This window comes from Notolepis coatsorum (assembly GCF_963971535.1).
Source record: "Notolepis coatsorum genome assembly, chromosome: 12".
Classification (NCBI taxonomy): Eukaryota; Metazoa; Chordata; class Actinopteri; order Aulopiformes; family Paralepididae; genus Notolepis; species Notolepis coatsorum.
In genome coordinates, this window is record NC_140176.1 from 7,401,159 (window position 1) to 7,429,073 (window position 27,915).

Sequence of the window (27,915 nt, forward strand, 5' to 3'; positions counted from 1 at the left end):
AATGAACTACCCACCCCAGTTAGGACAGCCGAAACCCATCCAATCTTTCGCCGTCGACTAAAGACGCACTTCTTCAACCATTATCTGAATAAAAAAAAATATATCTAACCCTAACTAACCGTACTGTCATGCACTTGTCCTAATAAACTAACCTACACTTTAGCACTCAACACTTTGATGAACATTGTTGCTCAGCTGATAGAGTTGTGCCCTTCCTGATGGCTTGTCGTACAGAACTTGTAAGTCGCTTTGGATAAAAGCGTCAGCTAAATGACTAAATGTAGTTCTGTTGCATTTTCAATTTATTTATTTAAATTATAAATTGATCAGGTATCAATAAGGGAATCGATAAAGAATCGAATCGATAAGCAGAATCGATAATGGAATCGTATCGATAAAATCCTATCAATTCCCATCCCTAGTCGCATCTCTTCACCTGCGCAGCTCGATCTCTCAGTGGCGAGGAGTAACGCGTGGGAGGCTCACGCTGCCCCCGACACTTCCTGATTCTACTGCGCAGGCGCACCAACCGACCTGTAGGAGTCGCTGTCCACAACGCCCGATCCCCACCCATCAGTTTCCCACCCCCTAATACGGCCAATGTGTATTAGTATGAACGACCAGCTAAACTGAATGCAATGTGGAGCGCTGGGCTCGAACAGGCGAGCCCAGCGTCTCTGCATTCGTGGCAAGCGCCTTGCCCACTACGCCACGCCGCCCAGGGGGGAACCGATAGTTAGGGGGGGGACCTTACTTTGCATACCGACATTTCCCCCAAACACATTTAAATATGATACAGAGAAGTTATCGCAACATAGAAGTAACTTCCTAATGAAAATCATATTTAAGACTTTAAAAGAACACGCCAACATTTTGGGAAATTAGCTTACCGTCTTCTCCAGAGAGAGACAAGAAGATAGATACCAGTTGCGTTCAGTAGAAAGCCATCTGGCTGCACGTTAGCCTAGCTTAGCACAATGAATGGAAGTGGACATGACCGGTTAGACTAAGCATTGTCCAACTAACACCTCTCTCGAAGGCTAACCGGTCATGTCCGCTTCCATTCATTGTGCTAGGCTAGGCTAACGTGCAGCCGGATGATAAAGCCTGTGATGTGAAGATGGGGAAGGATACGATTTGACGACATGGCCGGCAGCCTCAGCCAGAGAGCCCAGTCCAAACACGCTGTTGTTGCGAACTTCGCTGTCCTCGTCCTTCACCCCGCGCACCAGCACCGGCAGCAGCTGACTGACCAAGCGGCCCGCCACCGCCTTGCCCCCGGGCACGCCCGCCAGAGCCTGCAGGATCTCCCCCACCGTGCCCACGGAGAACGAGCGGTCCGCCACTGTGCACGACGACTTCTACAAGAGGCAAACAAATGATTTTCAAGTCATGGAAATGTGTAGGATTCTTATTCAGGTGCGTGTCTGGGAATAATGTCACTCCTTTCAAACACAAAAGCCCTGGTAATAAAAACCTGAGTTAGCTTTCCCAAAAGTGTTAACAGATTTAGCAGTGGACTGAATTCAACTTGTGTGGGACTAATGCCGAATTCAGACGGCCAACTCCAAACAGAGGGCTGTGCGCTAGGGATGGGTACCTTTCACATTTGAACCGATACCGGTACCTGTGAATCGATACCGGTACCCAACGGTACCTTTTTTCGGTACTTTAGTCTCAAGAAATTTAATTTACCTACCTCAGTCGTAAAAAGAAAAAATCCAAACTTCAAATAACTACAATTTCGACAGTTTTCGGCTCGTCATTGCTCCGACTGCTTTGTTGTTGAATCAAGTCAAATCCTAGGTAAGCATATATTGTGCGTGTGAACGTTGACATGAAAAGAAAAAAGTAAAAAAAAAATAATAATAATAAAACATTTATTTTTATTTTTTTTCGGTTTCTCACATGATTCGATACTCGGTAGTACCGACGTGTTTCGGTTCGGTACCTCAAAAGTACCGAATTCGGTACCCATCCCTACTGTGCGCTGCTGTCTGACGTCCTCAACAGGGGGGTGTTTCAAATGACCAAGCATATCTTCTGCCTGACGTCCCCAACAGGGGGGTGTTTCAAATGACCAAGCATATCTTCTGTCTGACGTCCCCAACAGGGGGGTGTTTCAAATGACCAAGCATATCTTCTGCCTGACGTCCTCAACAGGGGGGTGTTTCAAATGACCAAGCATATCTTCTGCCTGACGTCCTCAACAGGGGGGTGTTTCAAATGACCAAACATATCTTCTGCCTGACGTCCCCAACAGGGGGGTCACAACAAGTCACAAGAAGCAGGGGTCACGAGTCATTAGACTAACAAAGGGCTGCTCTCAGACTGAAATGTGTCAAGTCTGAGAGCAGGGGGGGGGGGGGGGGGGGGGGGGCACATGACAAGAGAAATCAAAAATAAAATTTTAAGAAAATCCCCCTAAAGGGCCCAGAAAGGGGGGGGGGGGGGGGGGGGGGTGTTCAGAATCACAAAAAAGCCCAGGCCTCAGAGTTAAACCTACACAAGCCCAGACGGTTTGGTTAAATCTACACGTAGACTAATTTGGATAAATCTACACAGACCCAGACTGTTTGGTTAAATCTACACACCGTTTGTAATGGCTAAATGTTAAATGTACACATAGACCGTTTGTAATGGCTAAATGTTAAATATACACATAGACTGTTTGGTTAAATCTACACACCGTTTGTAATGGCTAAATGTTAAATGTACACATAGACCGTTTGTAATGGCTAAATGTTAAATATACACATAGACTGTTTGGTTAAATCTACACACCGTTTGTAATGGCTAAATGTTAAATGTACACATAGACTGTAATGGCTAAATGTTAAATGTACACATAGACCGTTTGTAATGGCTAAATGTTAAATATACACATAGACTGTTTGGTTAAATGTACACACCGTTTGTAATGGCTAAATGTTAAATGTACACATAGACTGTTTGTAATGGCTAAATGTTAAATGTACACATAGACTGTTTGTAATGGCTAAATGTTAAATGTACACATAGACTGTTTGTAATGGCTAAATGTTAAATGTACACATAGACTGTTTGTAATGGCTAAATGTTAAATGTACACATAGACTGTTTGTAATGGCTAAATGTTAAATGTACACATAGACTGTTTGTAATGGCTAAATGTTAAATGTACACATAGACTGTTTGGTTAAATCTACACACGGTTTGTAATGGCTAAAATGTTAAATGTACACATAGACTGTTTGTAATGGCTAAATGTTAAATGTACACAGACTGTTTGTAATGGCTAAATGTTAAATGTACACATAGACTGTTTGGTTAAATCTACAGACTGTTTGTAATGGCTAAAATGTTAAATGTACACAGACTGTTTGTAATGGCTAAATGTTAAATGTACACATAGACTGTTTGGTTAAATCTACAGACTGTTTGTAATGGCTAAAATGTTAAATGTACACATAGACTGTTTGTAATGGCTAAATGTTAAATGTACACAGACTGTTTGTAATGGCTAAATGTTAAATGTACACATAGACTGTTTGGTTAAATCTACAGACTGTTTGTAATGGCTAAAATGTTAAATGTACACAGGCCCATGCAGCGTCCGCCAGGTGAAACTGAAACTCACAGCTTTGTTCATGAGGAGGGGCAGCAGCTCGTTGAGGTACAGAGAGAAGCTGTCTGCGGGCACAGAGGCTGCCACCAGCGGGATGCCTTCACCCGCAAACTCCTGCAGCATGGCGTCATACTCGGCCTGAGACAGACGGGTAAGAAGAGCAGGGCAGGCGTTGTCAAACTCTTTTATACCATGACCCCATTTTATTTAGGATTCGTTTTGGTGACCCCACACTTAATGTATCGCGTAATTTCAACGTGTAATTAAGGAATATCAAAATAAAAGCAGCACACGTTGTTGAACTTGATCATGCATATTTATTAGAACATTTGATTACAGCACTATGTTATCAATACACATTTATAAAACTAGGCATATTTAGCCAAAATACGTTGCCAATTTTTTTTTATTATTATTATTTTTTACTTGCCAATGCCCCACTGTCACCTACCCACGACCCCACTTTGGGCTGCAAGCCGTAGTTTGAGAAGCGCTGGAGTAGGGCATGGTATTCAGAACCTTAAACCTACTGCTGCTCCAGGGGCTTGGTATTCATGTACACCATTTATATAGATGTGTTGAAATCAATTTTAAATAAGCTTTAACAGAACACAAATGAGTTTCTGTACTAATTTATGGAAAAAGAGTATTCGTCTTATTCTATTTAGAGAAGTGAGTGACCTGCAAATGTAATATATATAAATATACTGCATAATGTGCTTTCACTCAACAGAGGGTACTGAGAAAGTTCTGTTGTAGAGCAGAAATCAATAGAGCAGGATTCAATCAACTCGTAAATCTATACGGGTAAACTGTAGGGGTGTAACGGTACACATATCCATACAGAACTGTTTCAGCGCGGGACCAGGGGTTCAGTTTCTACTGCTTCAGCTCAATGAAAGAGTGTCCTGTTCATCATGCAGCACACTCAGGCCTGCGCAAGAAGTTGAGTTTTTCCTTTCTTCACAATCCAATATTAATTTTACAATCAAATATTTTTTTTTAAAGTCGATTAAATTCAATATATAATATTCGTTTGCAGCCCTACGTAACACGTTGAGTGCCAACGACGCTATATGTCGTTAGTTCATGCCGACCGTTGAGTGCCAGCGACGACAAATAGCGTTTTTTTGTCGTTCTTTTTTATTATTAGCGATTTGAATTCATATTTCATCAATCTAGTCTCACGTTAGTGCTGCAAACTCTCTGAGCTCCATTGGGAAAATACCGCCCCCTATCGCCTCTCCCTGTTGTACTGCACCCCATTGGATTAGACTGAATGAAACGCATGGGGGGGGGGGGGGGGAGAATCCAGTTTCCTCATTTTACTTCTCCGGCAAGCCATCCGAAGAGATCCAAGTCATTGCCGAGACACAAAACAGCGTGGAATACATATTTCCAGTACCCAGCGCTGAATCAATAAACGCGATCGATATTTGGAATGGCGATCAGGAATTGGAATCATCTTTTTGGAGAACATCTGATCTGAGGTAAGGAATCTATTTTACCAGTCTTAGGATAATCAGAGCCGTTTTCACAGAGATATCAGCGTGTGCCATATGTGTGTGTGTGTGTGTGCGCTGATCAGGAAATGAGAATCGATTTTTCAGCTCGCTTCTCTAGCGTGCATAAGTACACATATACTATCGATAATCAGCGTTTATTTGAAAACGATTCATAAATAGGCCGAAAAATTACAACGTTTTTTGTGTATTCCAGAATATTCCAGTAACGGGCGATTATCACAGAATCTTTATATTTTCCTGAAACTTAAGAAAACAAGGGTTTTTCAAAATGGTATAAAACGGAAATGAACAGATTAAAAAACAATCCGTTTCGACAATGTTGACTGCAAGTCAAGTCATTGATAAGCGACGGCCAGATTAGACACACATCCATAATTTAAGAACATAGTTTATGCGTTCACAACGCTATCATTGAAGTGGGTGGTGGCATTCAACGGGGGTAAGGTGCACCGCATGGCTGGTAATCAAAGTGTTAAGAGTAACTGCACACCGTCACCCCCGAGTAGAACTGTACCGAAATGAACTGTGAACCGTGACTTCAAAACAGAGGTACATTCCGAACCGTGGTTTGTGTACTGTTACACCCCTAGTAAACAGTGATGGGGTTGTGTTGAAATGCTATATGTAATAGAGCTGAACAACAACTCAAACTCAAGGAGGGGAGGGAGAGGACAGGAGAAGAGAGGAGGGAGAGGACAGGAGAGAAGGGAGAGGACAGGAGAGGAGAAGGAGGGAGAGGACAGGAGAGAAGGGAGAGGACAGGAGAGGAGAGAGGACAGGAGAAGAGGAGAGGGGAGAGGACAGGAGAGGAGAAGGGGAGAGGACAGAGGACAGGAGGAGAGGAGGGAGAGAAGAGAAGAAGGGGGAGAGGAGAGGACAGAGGAGGAGAAGAGAGGAGGGAGAGGGAGGAGAGGAGGGAAAGAACAGGAGAGGAGAAGAGGAGAGAAGAGGAGGAGAGAAGAGAAGAAGAAGGGGGAGAGGAGAGGAAAGGACAGAGGAGGAGAAGAGAGGAGGGATAGGGAGGAGGAGAGGAGAGGGGGGAGACAGGAGAGGAGGGAAAGAACAGGAGAAGAGGAGAGAAGAGGAGGGGTGAGAGGACAAGGGAGAGGAGAGGACAGGAGAAGAGGAGAGATGGGGAAAGCGGGGGAGGGAGAGGAGGGGAGAGAGGACAGGAGAGGAGAGGAGAAGAGAGGAGGAGGGGAGAAGAGATGAGGAGAAGAGATGAGGAGGGGAGAGGAGAAGAGAGGAGGAGGGAAAGGGAGAGGAGAGGAGAGGAGGAGGGGAGAAGAGATGAGGAGAAGAGATGAGGAGGGGAGAGGAGAGGAGAAGAGAGGAGGAGGGAAAGGGAGAGGAGAGCTAACCTGCTGTTCTTCATCTTCCGCTTCTTCTCCATCTCCACCGTCCTGACACACAGTCTGGAGAGAGAAGAGTGAGAGGGAGGGAGAAGAGAGAAAGAGAGTCAGGGACATATGATTCACCAAACTACTCTTAAATTCATCCCACAAAGTAGTATACAAAAAAGAAGAAATTAACTAAAAGAGAATTATCAGTTTTAAGCATCCACCCACTGACAGATCATCCACCCCCCGACAGATCATCTACACCCCGACAGATCATCCACTCACTGACAGATCATCCACTCCCCGACAGATCATCCACCCACTGACAGATCATCCACCCCCCGACAGATCATCTACACCCCGACAGATCATCCACTCCCCGACAGATCATCCACCCACTGACAGATCATCCACCCCCCGACAGATCATCTACACCCCGACAGATCATCCACTCCCCGACAGATCATCCACCCCCCGACAGATCATCCACCCCCGACAGATCATCCACCCTCTAACCCTAGAGCGTCCACCCCGACCTTCCAGCCCCTCCACGCTCCTCCTCCTCCTCACCTTCTTCTTCAGCACGTCTCGGATGGCGTGGCAGACCTCCGTCAGTCGGGTGGGATTTCTGAACACCTCCCCCTGGCAGGACTTGAGGACTTCATTCATGGCCTCCAGAACACCCATCACCACCTGGCGCTCTCGCTCATTAAACACAGCGTACAGGAAGGCCGGCATCACCACCTCCAGGAGCTTCTGAAGGGCTGGAGGAGAGGAGAGGAGACAAGGAGAAGAGAGGAGAGGAGGGGAGAGGAGGAGGGGGAGAAGAGGAGAGGAGACAAGGAGAGGAGAGGGAAGAGAGGAAAGAGAGAGGAGAGGAGGGGAGAAGAGAAGAGGAGAGGGAGAAGAGAGGAGAGGGAGAAGAGGAGAGAGGGAGAAGAGGGGAGAGGTGAGGAGGAGAGGAGAGAGGGAGAAGAGGAGAGGGGAGAGGTGAGGAGGAGAGGAGAGAGGGAGAAGAGGAGACGAGACGAGAGGAGGAGAGAGGCGAGAAGAGAGGAGGCGAGGAGAAGAGGAGACGAGTAAAGGAGAGGAGAAGAGGAGAAGAGAGGAGATAAGGAGAGGAGAGGGCGAAGAGAGGAAAAGAGAGGAGACAAGGAGGCGAGAAGAGAGGGTAGTATGGTAAGTTGATGATAAACATTAGAATTTGAATAGTTAGAAAGGCCATATCTACATTACTGAATGGCCAATTGGATGGTACACCTTGTGCATGTCTGCCCTAGAAATGTTGATCAGAAATCAGTGTTAGTTTAGTGCATGGCATGTGAACATTCATTTGGATGAACATTCCAGTGCCATCGCAATATTATACGTTTCATTCACTGTCGACACGTGAAAAAAAACTCATTCATTCATTTTATTTTGTTTCGTACATGGGGGTACAGTTCATCTTTGCACAATATCACAAACATCTTTTTTTCTTTTACATGATACACCCATGGCCGAAAAGGAGCAGGATGAAGAAAACGTACGTTTCCTGCCCCCTTCCAAACTTCATATTTATTTTAACATAATGGTCAGCTCAAGTGCACTTTACAGCTTCATACCATCATAATAATAATAACACTCCTTTCCACAACAACATTCTATGGAAGCCATTTTAAGCGAACGAGAGAGAGAACGAGAGAGAGAAGGGGGGGTGAGAGAGAGGGAGGGGGGTGAGAGAGATGAGGAAGGGGCCAAAGAGAAAGAGAGCTGGGAGAGTGTGTGAGAGAGGGGGGGCACGGGGGTGTGAGTCCTCAGCCCTTGTGTGGGTGAATGTAACAAGTTCCTAACACTTTCTTTCCCCCATTATTTCATGCACACGTTATTCATTGTTTTAAATGATTATTTTCTTAAGTAATTTTGTGCATCAGTTTTGAATTTGATGCAAATTTGCAATGCATGAGGGTAGGGCTGGGCGATATGGAAAAAAATCATATCGCGATAACGATATGATAATTTTATTTTATTTCTAGATATCGATAATTATCGAATTGTTATAAGTATAATTATTTTTTTTTTTTTTTAACAACAGATGTATGTTTATTTTGCAGCAATTCTTTGTCATTGCCGCCATCTTTAGTGTTACATCCCCTCACACTCCAGTTCTCAGGCTGCAGCTGGTTTAAAAGCTAAAGTAAACCGGCTTCTCTGCTGGCTGTGGCTCCAGAGGAGTTGAACAGTTCTGGCTCTGCTAGTTTATTTTCGATCTTTTGGCGCTTTTTTGGTGCACTGTGACTCGTGACTGGAGTCTAGTTCTGCTAGCACACATAGCCTACTGTGTACAGACGGTTTCAAAATGTATTTTAAATTAGAAAGCAAACAAAATAAATGGACAAGAGAAAAAGAAATCTGAATTTGGTCAGTATTGTCATTTGGACAAGCAAAGCCATTTAGTCTAGATGGAAATAGGGGTCCACGCGCACCCCCCGGAACTTTTTATGCCACCTGATTTTTCTTAATCCTTAAAGTGTCTACTTTCAGAATCTGCCAGGTGCCAAGCTGAAATAATGTCCGAAAAGCTCCATTTTAACCCTTTATTGCACCTAACCCAAAACCGAAACATTAAAATGTGATGTAGCAAGAGGCATAACTTTTGAAGTAGACAACTTACAGAGACAAATGAATACATTTTTCCATACAATTCTGACCCTAGGAATTCAATGGAATGGTTATTTTTGACATTCGACAACATTTTGACTGTATTTCTGGACAAAAACAGCAAAAAAATGCAAAAGATGTGTGTCTGACCAACTACTTTTTTATTTTTCAAATGCATAGAGTGAATATTTGTTGACAATCAGTTTATTTTCAATCCTCCAAGTGTTTATTTTAAGATTATATTGGGTACCAAGCTGAAATAATGTCCCAAAGGCTAGTTTTAACCCTTTATAGCACCTAACCCAAAAATCGAAAAATTTAAATAGAATGTAGAAGAGGCATAACTTTTGAAGTTGACAACTTACAGAGACAAATTAATACATTTTTCCATACAATTCTGACCCTGGGAATTCAATGGAATGGTTATTTTTGACATTTGACAACATTTTGACTGTATTTCTGGACAAAAACAGCAAAAAAATGCAAAAGTTGTGTGTCTGACCAACTACTTTTTTATTTTTCAAACGCATAGAGTGAATATTTGTTGACAATCAGTTTTTTTTCGAGCCTCCAAGTGTTTATCTTAAGATTATATTGGGTACCAAGCTGATGATGTTGGTGACCGAGGCTCTGCAATTGGTTGGACAGTTGGTTGCCGTTGGTTACCTGGTACCTGGCTACCTGCAGATGGCAGTCTCCCACTGCTTTCTTTGGGAACAATCTCAAGGATTTTCTTAGTAAGTATATTATTCATTATTATTATTAACTATTATTAAGATATACCTAATAGTCATATACAAGTAATTCTTCAACAAAAGGTCTACAGAAATCACATCCGTAATCTTGACTAAGTAGTGTTGGTAGCTAGCTAAATTGGTAGCTAGCTAAGTTGGTAGCTAGCTGAGTTGATAGCTAGCTAATGTTTTTCAGTATTTTCAGGCTGATTACTCACTACTAACAATAGGGGAAAGGAAAAAACATTGTATTCTTGACTATAGTGTTGGTAGCTAGCTAAGTTGGTAGCTAGCTGAGTTGATAGCTAGCTAATGTTTTTCAGCATTTTCAGGCTGATTACTCACTACTAACAATAGCTTTTGATGAGATGTCCACCAACCTGCCCCCTGAAATCATCACTGGCGAGGGAAACACTGTTTTTCACAGCGAGTGGGACAACCTGAACAGAATCACCACCAACATTCATGGTTCAAATGTGGTAAACAGCGCCGGGGGAATCATGATTCAAGAAGTGAAGGAGAGCCATGTGAGCACCAAGAAAAGGACCCTTCCTCTCTATGACAGGTCATCCAAGATGAGAAGCCTTAAGATCACGCCTCCTGAGACGCTGCCAGAGCTGGCATTCAAAAGAGTTGGCCCCAAATTCCCCAAGAATGCCAACTTTACCCCTCCTGCTGAGAACCAAGTGTCATATGATGCCTCAATGTTGCAGTACAACACCCACCTCCTCAGCAGATGGTTGAGCAGCCAGGGCAAGCAGCAAGTGCCTGGATTTGGTGGTTTTATTTCAAGCACAGGGAAAGTGCCTCCTAGTAAATCTACTATCGACTTTTATACCACCATCAACCAGCCCATTACAGACAACGCAGTAGTGTATGAGCTACTCAAGAGATCCGAGGCAGCAACTGAGGAGGTTGGACAGCCATACACCATCAACACGTTTGACCTGGGAGTCATCATGAAAGCCTGTCCTATAGTATGGAAGTACGAGGAGGAATTCAGTAAGCATGTGAACCTCGTTGGCAAGTTCCACACAGCCATGAATTACATGGGCAGACTCACTGGGCGCAAGTGTCTTGGAGCTGGCTACGCCGAGATCCTCATAGAAGCTGGCCTCGCAAACAGTGGTTGCCTGAAAAATATCCTGAGCGGGAAGTCATATGCCAAGGCTCTCTTCAGTCTGAAGGCGGTCACAGAGGCACTTGAACGGTTGCTGTTCAATGTTTTTCTAGAGGAGGAGAAACCAGACATCCCATATGAGATCCTCTTCAACCTCATCCATTCTTGCACTTCTGAGAGCCTCAACTCCACTCTGAAGGATCCCACACTGCTCAAGCTGATTGGTGACTACCTCCAATACCAAGACAAGGTACGCAGGGGCCACCTGGGCAAAACGGGCATGTTCTGGCTCTCCATGATGGATCATGCAAGGCTGGTCTTTATGATAGATTTTGCTGTGAAAACCCAACAATTTCGAGCTGTTCCATCACTGCAACGGCGCCATGGCAGATCTCTTCTTTGCGTATGATGGCCACAACTACGCCAGGTAATCTATGCACTCATTCCCTGAATACTCAATATAAAAATAAGTGGGAGCTTATTGTAGTTGTTGTAATAAACTTTAATTATCATTAATTTCCTACAGGTACCTTACTTGGTTTGAGGCCTTTCTCACAAACATCGACCTCTCCCATCCTGGTGCTCTTGATTACATCAAGCTTGGAGCTATAGCTGTTGCACGATCATTGATCCCAGGGGCTCTCGCAGCAGTGGACAAGACCATGGAGGAGACATTCATGAGGTTTGCTAAGACTTCAGGTATGTCAGTTTGTGGACACAAACATAGTCACCTATATTTAATTTCCATGTTCATGTTGGTTGTGACGCAAAAATTCAGACTTCTCCCTCTCTACATTGCAGGTGGTCTACTAGGTCTCTTCAACAACTGTGGCGCATACCAGAAATGGTGCCGCACAACCTCTGCCCGCGCTCAGCTCTATGAGCTTACTCTTGAGATGTGTGGCATGATTGACAACCCTGATATGTCGAAAGCAGGCAAGCACCGTGAGCTGGAGCCTGCCCAAATCAAAAAGTCTGAATTAGCGGTGCAGAGCGTCATCTCTGCCATCAATGGCTTCACAAACCCCTGGAGAATCCCAGACAAAAGTCGACTGTACTCCCTTGCATCTGGAGCTCCCATCGATCCAGAGGTTGAGGCTGACGTGCTGCGGGCCGAGGCTGCAGGCAGGGCTGCCAAGGAGCAGTTCATCCAAGAGCGCTTCATTTCCAAGAGGAAAGACTTCTTTGATCGCCTCAAGAAACTTAGGCTCAAGACAATGGATTACTGCAGCAAGAGGGTCAAACTTACATCTGCGCAGGGGAAGGTGGATATTGATTTTACTTATACCATTTGCATATTTCATTACACAAAAACATTATTCAGTAAGGAATGAAACCGTAAAACTCCGTTGTATTTATGCCTTCCTCATTTCCTTATTTTCCATTTCAGCTCTTTGTGTACAAGGAGCAGAGCAACCTCGCTTTTCAGCTGCTTGTTAAGTCGCAGATTATGGAGATGCCCATCAACCTTGAGGAACTCATGCGGTATCCCCGCTCACCTGTTCCTCATGCCCTTGGCTCTCCGGATGGCTATTTTGCTAAAACCAACAAGGCCACTATCCTTCACCATCTGCTGCAGGACAGGGACGAAGACGTACCTTACCCCAATGATGCCCTCTTCATACAGGATGGCAACGCTCTCTTCCACATGATGTCCAACCTCCCACCGACCTTCGGAGGGATTTGCATGCAGCTCCTGGACTAAATGGTTGCCAAGCACCATTTTGTGTTCTCTACAGATTGCTACCAGCCAGATTCCATCAAAGCCCAGGAGAGGCTCAGATGTGGCTCTTCTGAGAAGCGCATAATTGATGGTCCAAACACCCGGAGGCCCTATGACTTTAAGTCATTCCTTGGCAATGAGCTTAACAAGAAGCAGCTATGTGACCTGCTTCTCAGGGTCTGGGGGAGCAATGAGGCAGCATCCCGGATTAAGAAGAGCATGAAAGCAGTGGTGTGTGTTGACGGAAGATCTTATGATCTAACATCAACAAATGGAAAAGTATGTTGACAGAAAAAGTGTGACACACACATACAATTGCAGACCATAATTGGGCTCTTAATACATATGACAAAAACTGCATAACTTAAAATGTTAATTTGTTAAAATATGTAGTAGTATTCATTTACTTTGTTTGATTGTTACAGGTCCAGACTTCTGAGATCTATGAACTGCGATCCAACCAGGAGGAGACAGACGGATTGTCCTGTACCTCCACCAGGCTGTCAAATGGGGGTACAAGTCCAGTGTGGTGAGGACACCTGACACAGACATCCTGATGATCCTCCTCTACCATGCCAGCAGGATCAACCTCTCCATCTACCTTGACCATGGCTCTGGCAAACATCGCACACTGATAAATGTGAGAGAACTGTCGGAATCACTGGGCCCTGACTACTGTAGCACACTTCTTGGATTCTACGTCTTTACTGGGGAGGACTGTACCAGCGCTTTTAAAGGCAAAGGCAAGGTGAATCCCCTGAAGAAGCTGGAGAAGACTCCTAAACTCCACAAAGCTTTCAGGCAGCTTGGTGCAGACTGGATGGTCACTGATGAGCTTCAAGAGGAGATGGAGAGCTTCACATGTATTATGTATGGCCAACCACGGATGACATCAGTTGACACAGTACGGGTGAAAATGATGAGAAAGATGGTCGGCGCTGACAAAGTCCTGGACTCTAAGTCAAAAGTAGACCTAGAACGCCTGCCTCCCCCCAAGGTCTGTCTTATTCCACATGTCCAGCGAGCCAACTACAGAGTCGCCTTCTATAAGAGAGCAGACAAGGCAATAATCGAGAGCCCAAAACCACATGATCCAGGCATGGGCTGGGAGAAGACAGGAGAAGAGGTGTTGGAACCGGTCTGGGCAATTGGACCCATCCTCCCTCCTTCTCTTGTTGAGGTACTGGCTCAGAGAGCAGAGTCAGAAGAGCATGCAGCCCTTGACAAGGTGACCGATTACACCAACAATAACTTGTCTGTGGGTGAAGTGGATGGAGAGTATGAGCATGAGGATGAAGAGCTGGAGATGGAAGAAATTGAATTAGAAGATATCTTCAGTGACGATGAGGATGATGAGTAGTTTAGGTCAGCAAGTTGGTAGTGACATGAAAAAGTAAATGTATTCATTGTTCAAGTTGTAATTATATCACACTTTACATAATCTTTCATGTTCGATTTTGGTGCAATAAAGAGTTAAAAATAAACCCAACAAGATTTTATTCAATAATTTAATTTAATTTAAAGGATTAGAGAAAAACTGATTGTGAACATATATTCACCCTATGTGTTGAAAAGGTAGTTGGTCATACACACATTTTTAGCAATTTCTTGCTGTTTTTGTCCAGAAATACAGTCAAACTGTTGTCAAATGTCAAAAATAACCATTCCATTGAATTCCCAGGGTCAGAATTGTATGGAAAAATGTATTAATTTGTCTCTGTAAGTTGTCTACTTCAAAAGTTATGCCTCTTGCTACATCAAATTGTAATGTTTCGGTTTTGGGTTAGGTGCAATAAAGGGTTAAAATGGAGCTTTTCGGACATTATTTCAGCTTGGCACCTGGCAGATTCTGAAAGTAGACACTTTAAGGATTAAGAAAAATCAGGTGGCATAAAAAGTTCCGGGGGGTGCGCGTGGACCCCTATTTCCATCTAGACTAATTACTTTAAGTTGCAGGCAAGAAAGACAAGTCTGTCCACTGTCTCTGGTTTTAAAACTGCCCTGTTGCAGGTAAAAAAAATAATAAAAAAAATAATATATATCGCGATATTTATCGTTATATCGCCCAGCCCTACATGAGGGTCATCATTTTGTGTTAAATGGCTGCATAAAGCAAGCATTTGTTGACTCTCAGGTTGATAAGAGTATTAAAACTTGAAAAAGATTTGACCGTCACGCCGTTTTCCCATCTCTACTCAATGGCGCCAGCGTTATTGACCATTTTAGCGATGTTTGCGGACCCATCGTGTGTTCTGCATTATAGCTATGGAGACAATAGTATGGCTCATTTGACAGGCATTGTTCATAGTCCAAGACTGACTAACCAGTTAATTTCTACATACTTTTAGCTATTCCATGCTAAACATCGCCCCTTTCAAAAATAATCCAGTATTTTTTCATAGATCGCGAGATATGACGCGTTATATGCATCATGCCCAAATCGTTCTGGTTGCTCGCCTGAAACTCCAAATACTTTCTAATCAAAAAAAGGTATATACCATATACATATGTGTCTTCACAAAATCATCAAGGGGGGCAGCTGGGTGGCGCAGCGGACATTGCGCTCGTCACCAACGCAAGAGACACCGGGTTCGACTCCGGCTGTCGGCGTTGCCTCCGGCTTGGGCCAGTCGTCATACTAACTCAATTGGCAGAATTAGCGGGTGGAAGTCGATGGGTGGTAATTTGGACGTTGTGGACAGCGACTCCTACAGGTCGGTTGGGGACGCCTGCACAGCAGAGACAGGAAATGGCGGGGGCAGTGTGAGCCTCCCACACGTTCCACCTCGCCAATGAGAGTCCACGCTGGCAGGTGAAAAGATGTGACAGGCTGCCTCCTCGTGTACCCGAGGGGACACGTGATGCAAGGCTTCTATCCTCCCTACAACCGGCCAGTGGGGGGCATATGCGAGCAACGTTCAAGACAGGGGAGTTTTAACTCGAAACTGCGATCGTTACCAAAAGCATGTTTTAGGTCCGGTAAAATACGACACTGATGGTACAGAAGCATGTTTTAGGTTAAAAAAATACCAGCAGGTTACCTAAGATAGACCTTACCTCAGCCAGAGAGTACTCCAAAATGAATAAATCCCAGTCGATCCCATGGCGATCATAATTACTCGTGTATATTGGGCATGGCTACCATACGGGAAAGAATAGCGCTGAGGCACCAAATCTTCCACCGATTACTATGTTGTGATCCACTCCTAGGAAGACACCCGATATCCCCAGTTCAAAAGGTAGGTGATACTGCCACCTGGCAAGATTCGATCGCCATTGCAATTCCAACGTAGGCAGCTGTGCCAGGGAGACCCAGGCAGCTCCGAGGGTGTGTTTAGAACGGGGATCAAAGGGAAAATATCAAAGGAACTAAAAACGAGACATCTCGTTTTTGGCGCTCAAGCGTTGGCGACGAAACATGAGATTATTCGTTGTTGGCGCAGAAAGAGTTAAGGTAGATTTAGAACATAAAAAATTGGCGATTAATCGCGAGTTAACTATGAGTTAAGTAGGGCTGACCTTCGATTATTTTTTTGGAATTCGAAGCTTCAGGGCCGAGATTCGATTTTAATTGGAAGCGTCGAGAAAGTATATATATATTTTTTTCCCTCAATATTTAAATTTTTTTTTTTATGTTGTGGCACTTTGTTCAACTTTGTCAGTGATGTAAAGTTTAAACCTTTTTAAATCTTAGACAAACAAAACACTTTGCTTTCATGAAATATTGTAAGCAGTCATTTGAGGCTTTATAAAAGCAGCACAATGAACACAAATCTGTCAGTGCAGAGTCCGACCTCATCTTAAATAACAAACAGCATTGCTTGTTGTAGTTAACAAAGAGAGGCAGAGTTGATTTTGCACCCAAAAAAATATCATATTTATTTCTCTCTTTTTTTTTAATAAATAATCTAATTTTATTTTCATATTCGAATCCCATGCCCATCGAACGAAGCTTCGAAGTATTTAAGACAGCCCTAGAGTTAAGTAACAATCAAGCGATTAATCAGATTAAATATTTTAATCGATTGACAGCCTTATTTTTTATATAACAAAAACTAATTCAGAGAACGAGACCCTATTCAGCTGTAAGAGAGACGTGCAGCAGGTGATGCGTTACCCTGCTGGTTAGTCTCCGTGGGGTCCTCCTTCCACACTTTGTGCTGAGCTCGGCAGAACTGGCCCATGGCCCCGAACGCTGCCCTGCGCACGTCCTCGTGGGGGAACTGGGGGGGTGAGGGTAGACAGACATCACTCGGTGACACACAGCCAAGGCCACACTCGCACAATCCACTAACACATTTAGACAAATCACTACACATTTTTTTGTCCACACACATTTGTTTATAAATGGTTTTAATGATGCTGCATGGCCAAACCCAATTCTCTCTCTCTCTCTCTCTCTCTCTGACACTTACATCTCTCATCTCATAGACCTGTTGGAAGCTGGACTCTAGGAAAGGCAGGAAGGCAGCTCTGCCAGGAGACAAACGCATACAGTAGTACTAGTTAGTTACTACTCGAGATACACATCATACAGTACTAGTTACTACTAGATACTAGGGCTGTCCCCAACTAAGGATTTGGATGGTCGACTATGATTGGCCAAAATGTGCCATTTTTTTGGTCGAAAAATAATAATATTATTATTATTTTTATCATTCCATTTGGGCTGTGGGGGTGCTTAATGTCTGAAGGAGTCGACTGAGGGCTTCTTGTCCTCTGCAAAAGGATGCAATTGGTCCACTGATGATGGATACATCTTGATATTTGTCTAGTCGTCTAGTGTGTTCATTAGACGGGTGAAATCCTCTTTCAGTGCCTCTGTGCCTGTTTTCGTAGGCAGTTAGCCTCTGGTATGCGTGCCATTAGCGTTAGCCACGCTTCTAGGCCTCTTTTCTTTTGGAAAGAATGATAAAAAAAACATTATAATTTTTGTTGTTTTGTATTCGACTAAGGCTCCTTTCGACCGACTAATCGACTAATAGGGGTCAGCCCTATTAGATACACATCATATAGTACTAGTAGTTACTACTGGACAAACACACAAGTGGAGAGTCAGGGCAGTCCTACAGGTAGTGTCTGGCGGCAAAAACCATGGTGGTTTCCCATCACCACAGGAAGTGCCTTTTTATCGGCACAGAAAGGCCACCTGGTAACCTTAGAGGAACATACAGCAACACATCATCTCTCTCTCGGTCATTACCCAGTGTTGTAGGCGATCTCTCCCAGAGCATCACAGGCATCCTCTTTCTCATCCATGTAGGAGTTCTCCACACTGAACCTGAGTGAGTGAGAGAGAGAGAGAGAGAGAGAGAGAGAGAGAGAGAGAGAGAGAGAGAGAGAGAGAGAGAGAGAGAGAGAGACACAGACAGACAGAGAGAGACAGAGACAGACAGAGAACGAGAGAGAGAGCATCAATGCAGTGTCATACAAAGTTTGGCATTTTGATGAGCTATGTCTCTTGGAATAAAATAATTAGGATTGTGTGTGTGTATGTGTGTGTTACCCTGCAATATCAGAGAGGTCAGAGAGGTCCTCAGACTCATCGTCCAGAATTGCATCTCCTGGCTCTTTGCCTTCATCATCATCATCATCTTCGTCGTCGTCCAGAAGAACAAATGTCTTGTCTTCCTCCAGGTGGGCCTGAAGAGGGAAGAAAAAAGGAAGAGTTTCATCCGTCATTCATATCAATATTTACTGTGCTTATGCAACTTGCTACTGACAACGGAGGTTGTTGCAAATACAAAGCCAATTTAAAGTGTCTTTCTTAATGTGTGTGTGTGTGTGTGTTACCGTGACGCCCTCAGTAGACCGGAGTGCCAGCAGCATGACGGTGGTGATGGAGGTGAGGTGGGGAGTCAGACATTCAGGACTCACTGTAGACACAGCAGAATATAGACTGTACCTGAGAGACAGACGGAGAGAGAAGAGACAGAGGTTGGAGATGGGAAACTTTACTCTTGTGACAGAAACATTAAATCTCTCCCCCTCTCTCTCTGAGATACGTACGTGCAGCGTCTGAGGTCGGGGTCGTCGATGGCGTCCGTGAGGTTGAGTCCCAGCTGGACACACTCGCCAGCCAGAGGACTGAACACGTCGTTGCCGATGGTCCGAGCCAACACCGACAGAGTGTCTGATGGCACACGGTACAAATGAGCATCCTCACAATTCTTGATTGATCAAAGCCTGTCCTGCCATTAACCTCTTAAGCCCTATTTTCAGAAAATTCGCCTAAAAGTACATACAAGTAAATGGAAGATTGCTCCACTTCTACAAGGTCCATTTGCATGTTCTTGGTATCTAGGGACATCTAAGGACCCCAGGGAATGTATTCCCAGTGTCAGGAATATTGTGTCTGTTACTATGCTTGAGTGAATTGTAATGAACCAAAGGACAATATCAATTAAAGATATAACCGGGTCTCAAATACAAGCCGGGTCTCTATTAATGGCCGGGTGCGCTCTTGAGCTAAGCAATTATAAGCCGGCCTCCTAATACAAGCCGGGTTACTAATATACTGAGCTGCATACTGAGCTAGTTACTTGATTTCACTTTGAAAACGTTGAAATGACCAGTTCAGTGACCACCTGTAATTGCACTGTTTACTATTTCATACAGTACTTGGTTTCAATAAATGAACCCAGTACATTTTACTGGGTTCAAACTGACACAAAATGTTGATTTATTCATTATGATCCGTTTGAAAATTTGAAATATAGGCCTCCCTCTTATACATGCCTCCTCCTAATACAAGCCTGGTACCCGCTACAGTTGAAACAAATACAAGCCGGGGTTACTATTAGAGGAATTACGGTATACATTTTTTCCATCTTTGATGGTGAATACCACCATGTTAACATTGACCAGACGTGGAAAATTGCTCATTCAGCACCTTCTTGAGATCAAGTGTACAAAAAAATCGAAGCAAATTAATAAAGGGCAGATGATTTACAGGGGGTTTTGTAGATCCAGTACAGAATGTTGCCATCCGGACACATGCTATTTGAAATATGAATAATATAGAATATCAGGCCTATAAATTACAGTTTAATGGCCAAGTCATACATCTATGGATCGGGCCAAATCTCCTCTTTCAAATGGCAGAGTTAAATCTGGATTTAGTACCACCAGGCGCCCGTTACAGGGCAGCAAAGACTGTGAATGAAATCTACTGTAAGTACAGTTACTTTTGTATAATGTCCACAGCTCCACCATTTTCCCCCAGATTGCGACACGTTTTTTTTTGTAGACGTTCACAGAAAGGTAAAGAAACAATCGATATTGTATTTTATGGCAATAATTGGAGAATTATCCAGCGCCCTTCCTACAGAGATATTATTATTATAGAGGCACTTTACTATACAAGTATTATTTATCATCTGGTGCCACCTAGTGGGCGTTTACTGCAGACTGTGGGACTCCAGGAGACGGAAACTGTGAACAGGTGGGCTGAGTCAGCGTCTGCGTGACGCACTATTTAAGAGACACTCGTAGCCATAGGCCTGTAATGAGAAAAGCCCCGTAGGCGATCTAACTGGCTAACGGTATGTTGCATTGTCGTCTCTTGTATGCGCCGTTTATGTTCGAAATAATCATTTGTATATGCATAGCACATGTGGCTAATTGAATGCGGTTTGCTTTCCCATTTACATTATAGGTTAATAATCTACTGACTACTACTATCTGACTGTTAACTAACTGTTAACTGACTGAGTAAACTAACTAGTGATTAGCTACCTGCTGTCTAATTGACCACCCGGTGGCTGTGTGCTAGTAATATTAGAGTGCTTGAGTGTTTGGATATAAAACCTTAATAAATAACAAATTCAAGCAAAGTCTGAATTGTTTCCTTTAGTTCGGATTGAAACAGTTGATCGCCTGCACCCTTCCAATGGGGAGATCTAGTTGACGCACATTTGACTGCTAGATAATTGGACAATAATGTTCAGGTATGTTTGACCCGTGAGATATAAATCACAAAAACAACGTAAATTTCTTTTTTCACGTCAGCCAGCTGCACCTTTGACAGGGGCTGGTGTGAGCTGGGTAGTGTAGATTTATGAAATGTCAATAATGTCCATCGAAAGCCCTGGGTGTCCTCTTTCTAAGGATTACAACGATTTCACGACGGCGTCATTTCCTCGCGTCTAAATCATCCAGCTTGCACAGAGTTTTTTTCTATAGAGAAGCAACGTACCCAGAGCCTGGGTCTGCAGGGACCTCATCTCCTCAGTGGTGGCGGTCAGGAAGCTCTTCAGACTCTCGATGACAGGCGGGAAGTAAGGTACCAGCAGCTCCTTGGCAGCATTGGCTAGAGGTAGGAGACACACAGACAGGGGAGACACACAGACAGGACAGACAGACAGACAGGACACACACAGACAGGACAGACACACACACACAGACAGGACAGACACAGACAGGACAGACAGATACACAGACAGGACACACACACAGACAGGACACGCACAGACAGGACAGACACACACACAGACAGGACAGACACAGACAGGACAGACAGATACACAGACAGGACACACACACAGACAGGACACGCACAGACAGGACAGACACACAGACAGGACACGCACAGACAGGACAGACACACAGACAGGACAGACACACAGACAGACAGACACACAGACAGGACAGACAGACACAGACAGACAGGACAGACAGACACAGACAGACAGGACAGACAGGACAGACACACAGACAGACACAGACAGACAGGACAGACAGACACAGACAGACAGGACAGACAGGACAGACAGACAGGACAGACACACAGACAGGACAGACACACAGACAGGACAGACACACAGACAGGACACGCACAGACAGGACACGCACAGACAGGACACGCACAGACAGGACACACACAGACAGGACACGCACAGACAGGACACGCACAGACAGGACACGCACAGACAGGACACGCACAGACAGGACAGACAGGACAGACACACAGACAGGACACGCACAGACAGGACAGACAGGACAGACAGACACAGGACACACACAGACAGGACAGACACACAGACAGGACAGACACAGACAGGACAGACAGACACAGGACACACACAGACAGGACAGACACAGACAGGACAGACACACACAGACAGACAGACACACAGACAGGACAGACACACAGACAGGACACGCACAGACAGGACACACACAGACAGGACACACACAGACAGGACAGAGGTGTTGTATTAACCCATACATGTCTCTTTTTCCACATTTACATTTTGTCATTTAGCCGACGCTTTTTTTTTTTTTTACTTTGGCCATTCCCCTGGCTCTTTTTAGCGTTTATCGCATTTACTCTGGTCAAGAATGACCGACAGAAACAGGCTGAAGGGGTACAGATGGGGGGGAAGACACTCTGGGAAAGGCACGGCTGCAGTCCGGGATTCGAACTCGCTAAACCCCAGATCCGTGACGAGCACGGTTGTCCCCGGCGCCGAAATAGCGCTTGAGGTACGTGGTGAGCTACTGGAGCTCCCCTAGCCGACGCTTTTATCCAAAATGACTTACAAGTTCTGTACAACCGGTCAGCAGGAAGGGTACAACTCTCGCAGCTAAGTAACAATGTTCGTCAAACAGTGTTGAACTTGGGTGCTACAGTCTTGAGTGCATAGTAGTAAAGATATTATGAGCATAGTAGGTAGTAATATAGTCAAGGTAGAATCCTTAGTAGCAAAGTGCATAATAGTAAAAGACGGTACAAAGGTTCGTTTAGTTTCTTCCAGATGTATAAGGCTAGCAATTACATTTTTCAACAGAGGTTTCGATAAAAAAAAAGAATAATGATGGTTTTCAAATAATAATCAAACTGTATATTTTTGGAAAACCTCTATATTATACTGTATAACCAATGTTATTTGTTGTCACAAAGCTTTGTTTGGAGACTTCATGGCTGGTTGTGGATATAGTATAGTATTAATTGTAGGGCTGTCAGTTTATTGCGTTAATTAATTACACAGCAAATTATTGCATTATGAAAATTAACTCAATTAATTATAAAAGAATATAATATTATATATATATATATTTTTTTTTATTTAAAGGGGAACTATCTTATAAATGGCCTTTTTCAGTGTTTAGCATGGTTTCCTAGCTATGTGGACTTATATTAATATGATCTATGTCTCCAATTCTCATATTGGCGCATTCTTCCAATTCTCCTCTCACAATATTCACCCTCACTGAACTGAGTCATCTGAAAATGTGCTGATTTGTGATGTCAGAGAGACTCAGCTGCATAATAATGTGGCAGTCGATGTGGCTAGGGTTACAGTGGTTGGAGCCCAGGCTCAAAACGGCTTAAGATCTTGAGGTAGAAAAATGCTGTTTTTGAGTACTTGATTAGAAATACAAAACAATGAATTAAAAAAAAATTAAATTACAGAGGTGTTCCATAAACTCACAGGAATTGTGTGTAAAAGTGCCCAAATAGTGAAAGAAATAGTAAAATAGTTCCCCTTTAAATACTTTTTTAATCTCATTCATTCCATAAGAATGTAGAATACACATTTACAGACTTTTCTTTAACATGGGCCATTTGCATGTTCTTGGTATCTGATTCTAGGGACATCTATGGATCTCAGGGAATGTATTCCCAGTGTCAGAAATACTGTGTCTGTTACTAGGCTTGAGTAAATTGTAATGAACAAAATGAGAATATCAATAAATAATTTTTTTTATCTTTGACTGTGAATAACATGCGATTAATTACAAATCCTGTAATTAATTAGATAAAATGTTTTAATCGCCTGACGGCACTAATTAATTGCTCTAGGTGGTGTGGATAGTGGATATAGTATGTAGTGCTCTAGGTGGTGTGGATATAATGGATATAGTATAGAGAGTTACCTATGGCACCAATGGCAGACACAGCCAGCTCTTTGATCTTCAGATTCTCAGCATTGTTGAGGGCTGACAGCATGGTCTCCATCAGGGTGGGCAGGTAGGGTTTGATCTCGGCTCCTGTTAAGACACATGGATCATACGCTCAGCCCATGACCCGTCAGCTGTATGAAACCACTCCTAAACGGCATACTGTAACTATGACACAACACTGCTGTCCCACTGTAGATCCATCTCGTTATACCTAAACATGGTTATGGGATTTTGTCTTCATGTTTGTGACCCGACGCGGTCCAGGTCGTGTCGTTAACACTTTTGAGTGCCACGGACGCGCTTTGTCGTTAGTTCATGCCGACTGTTGAATGCCACCAACGCTATATAGTGTTCGTTTGTCGTATTTCTTTTTATTAGCGATTTGAATTCATATTTCATCAATCGAGCCTCACGCTAGTGCTGCAGACTCTCTGAGCTCCATTGGGAAAATACCGCCCCCTATCGTCTCTCCGGATGGTACTGCACCCCATTGGATAATGGGGGGGGTCCAGCCTCCTCATTTTACTTCTCCGGCGAGGCATCTGAAGAGACCCAAGTGATCGCCGAGCGGGAAAACGTGTGGAATACATATTTACAGTACCCAACGCTGAATCAATAAACGCGATCGATATTTGGAATGGCGATTAGGAATGGAATAATCTTTTTGGAGAACATCTGATCTGAGGCAAGCAATTTATTTTACCAGTCTTGGGGTAATCGGATCCATTTTCACAGAGATATCAGCGTGTGCCCCGTGTGTGTGTGTGTGCGATCAGGAAATGAGAATATATTTTTCAGATCGCTTCTCTAGCGTGCATAAGTACACATATACTATCGATAATCTAGCGTTTATTTGAAAACGATTCATAAATAGGCAGGAAAATGACAGTTTTTTGTGTATTCCAGAATATTCCAGTAAATGCCGTTTATCACGGAATCTATATATTTTCCTGAATATATTTAAAAAATGCTATAAAACGGTTTAAAAAACAATCTGTTTCGACAATGTTGACTGCAAACAAGTCATTGATAAGCGACGGGCAGATTAGACACATAATTTAAGACAGAGATTATGCGTTCACAACGCTATCATTGAAGTGGGTGGTGGCATTCAACCATGTTAACAAGTGGCCATGGGTTAAATTCATTATCAACCGTAGGTTGCCGGCTCTATTTGTCTATAGAGAAAGTCCCCTTCTTTGCAGGGCTATAACTTTTTAAATTCTATTGCTACATTGCCATTATTAGGGCCCATTCAAAGTCCTATATGTATTGTTCATTGTGTAGCAACGTTAAACTTTTTCATTCACATATTCATAGTAAAGTATGGTCTAATGTATAAGTATGTTTTCATCTCTTTCTGCAGCTTTCTCCAGAACGTGATCTATAGCCCCAAATACATTATATTGATGATGCAATACAGTTTTATGGCAATCAGTGCGATATAAAAAATTCCAACTAGACGTACTTCTAGAAGTTACTACAAGTCATCTGATGTTGACCGGATGGGCTAGGGGGCGTTTATAATTCCGTGGGCAGCGTTATACCAATCATCTAATGTGGGTCAAATGTTGATAATAGCAGTTAGTATCGAAGACGGTAACTTTACACGCTAAAACTCACCCCAGTCTCCGCGCGCCGTTGGGCGATCATCGTAGAGTAGAAATTGTATCATTATGGGATGTAGATTTACCCGGTCCATCTCCAGCTTGTATAATGGTATATACGTCCAAATCATGTTGTTTATCGAGTTATTGGCAATCGATCGCTGTGTATTGTGACGAGCTAGAATGCCGGGACCTATAGCGAGTGCCCGGAAGTAATACGGCCGTCCAGCACAACCTCTATGGCACTTCCTGTTAAGCGATTGCGCCGATCGGCCACCAGATGGCGCTCCTGAACCGCCAGAGAGCTCAGTGGGTCCTCCTGGTGGATCTCAGGCCAGCGGAGGGGAAATATGAATCCGGTCCCAGATTTTTGAAATATTGATATCAAAGACGCTGTAAAGCGTCTTCGGCAACTTGAGCATGGCCAGGAATGACGTGTTAACACGGCTTCTGGCAGCCAAAGTGTTAAGGAGCTCACGATTCTTCAGAAAATCACAAAATGTCGCGCAATTCAGAAATAGGTCGAAATGGAGTGCTTTGAAATGTTCTCCATCTGTCGCTACATTGTTCCGTCTTTATGAGTGCATAGACTCTACATTGTTCCGTCTTTATGAGTGCATAGACTCTACATTGTTGTCTTTATGAGTGCATACTTTCCATTGTTGTCTTTATGAGTCTTTACTTTCCATTGTTGTCTTTTGTGAGTGTATAAAATCTACATAGTCTTTGTGAGTGTATAGACTCTACATTGGTCTGTCTTTGTGAGTGTATAGACTCTACATTGTTTGTCTTTGTGAGTGTATAGACTCTACATTGTTGTCTTTGTGAGTGTATAGACTCTACATTGTTTGTCTTTGTGAGTGTATAGACTCTACATCGTTTGTCTTTGTGAGTGTATAGACTCTACATTGTTGTCTTTGTGAGTGCGTAGACTCTACATTGTTGTCTTTGTGAGTGCATAGACTACATTGTTGTCTTTGTGAGTGTATAGACTCTACATTGTTGTCTTTGTGAGTGCGTAGACTCTACATTGTTGTCTTTGTGAGTGTATAGACTCTACATTGTTGTCTTTGTGAGTGTGTAGACTCTACATTGCTCACCCAGGTTCTCCATGAAGTTCTCCAGAGCGTAGAAGGCCTTGGTGACGTGGCCCACCTTGGCCTGGTTCAGGCTGGACAAGTAGCCCAGCAGCAGGGGCATCAGCTCCTCACTGTACTTACTGACCTCCGGCTGAGCGAACAGGAGGAAAGAAGAATCAAGTGTTGTTAGATATTAAAAAGGAATGGTTGACATATTTAAGAAAGTATGTTCAGCCCAGTCAGTCATCCATACATTCTTATCTTATACACAAGAAATGTAGAAACATGCTAGCATGCTTAGCATGACGTTAGGAAATGTATAAACACACAATACTCCCACAGCATCCCACTAACTTACACACTAAAAACACTTTTCCCCCCTTTTTCTAGCCAATTTAGTCATTATGCCAATTCCCCATCTCTATCATAGTTCTGATCATTGCACTATCCTGTCAATCTGGGGAGGGTGTAGACTACCACATGTCTCCTCTGATGGTCTGGGGAGGGTGTCGACTACCACATGTCTCCTCTGATGGTCTGGGGAAGGTGTAGACTACCACATGTCTCCTCTGATGGTCTGGGGAGGGTGTCGACTACCACATGTCTCCTCTGAAATATATTACCTACCTGGGTTCCATCCTAGAGGCAAATCTTTCCTGTGACAAAATGGCATCCAATGTAATAAAAAAAGTCAACCAACGAACTCGTTTCTTGTACCGGATCTCCTCACTGGTAAACAAGAATACCCTGAAGACTCTAGCAGGAGCACTCATTCAAGGGTACTACGACTATGCTTGCACCTCATGGTACCAAAGCACCTCAAAGGCGCTAAAAATAAAATTACAAACATCTCAAAACAAACTGGTCAGACTACTGCTTGACCTTACTCCTAGAACCCACCTCACCCCTGCCCACTTTGACAACCTAGGATGGCTTAGAGTAGACGACAGAGTACAGCAACTTGCAATGGGCCTGGTCTACAAGATACACTACACGACCAAGGTACCCATGTACATGACTAAATACTTCCCAAAGGTCAGTGAATACCACGATCACAACACCAGAGGGAGCTCCACAAATCATGTTAAACCCAGATTCGGCTCAAACAAGGGACTAAACACGTTTCGCAATTATGCCACATCAATGTGGAACGCCCTACCCAAAGCTGTAAAGGAATGTGAATCACTACCCACTTTCAAAAACACTCTCAAAAAACACCTAAGGGAGACTGCAACTCGAAACTGGCCCCTGTAAATGTCCGAACACAACCCCCGCCAATGTACAGTAAATTACCAAGTACGGTCTTGTCAATAATCCAATGTACAGTGTTGTTTGTACAGTTGTACAGTGTCCCCCACCCACCCCTCCTACCCACCCCCCCCCCCCCCACCCACCCAACCACCTCCAATGTACAGTCCAATGTACAGTCCCATAATCCAATGTACAGTGTTGTTTGTACAGTTATACAGTGTCCCCCACCCACCCCTCCTACCCAACCCCCCCCCCCCCCACTCCTACCCAACACCCCCCCCCCCACTCCTACCCCCCCCCAATGTACAGTCCCACCCCCACCTACCCAATCCAATGTACAGTTTCTACGCCTAATGTATATACTTTTTTCTTTCTGGACT

At 43.8% G+C, this 27,915-nt stretch overlaps 1 protein-coding gene across 1 annotated transcript in view; it reads right to left on the reverse strand.

The window, feature by feature from the left end:
- Positions 1-27,915, reverse strand: part of ipo4 (importin 4) — a 63,935-nt gene that overhangs the window by 6,234 nt on the left and 29,786 nt on the right. Inside the window, exons 14-26 of the mRNA XM_084326668.1 lie at positions 26,306-26,435; positions 23,572-23,685; positions 20,888-21,001; positions 18,700-18,823; positions 18,484-18,595; positions 18,197-18,333; positions 17,894-17,971; positions 17,106-17,163; positions 16,808-16,913; positions 7,044-7,237; positions 6,495-6,548; positions 3,620-3,745; positions 1,135-1,361 (exon numbers count right to left, since the gene is read on the reverse strand). Coding sequence (XP_084182794.1) covers positions 1,135-1,361; positions 3,620-3,745; positions 6,495-6,548; positions 7,044-7,237; positions 16,808-16,913; positions 17,106-17,163; positions 17,894-17,971; positions 18,197-18,333; positions 18,484-18,595; positions 18,700-18,823; positions 20,888-21,001; positions 23,572-23,685; positions 26,306-26,435 — 1,574 coding nt within the window. The remainder of the gene's footprint in view (positions 1-1,134; positions 1,362-3,619; positions 3,746-6,494; positions 6,549-7,043; positions 7,238-16,807; positions 16,914-17,105; positions 17,164-17,893; positions 17,972-18,196; positions 18,334-18,483; positions 18,596-18,699; positions 18,824-20,887; positions 21,002-23,571; positions 23,686-26,305; positions 26,436-27,915) is intronic.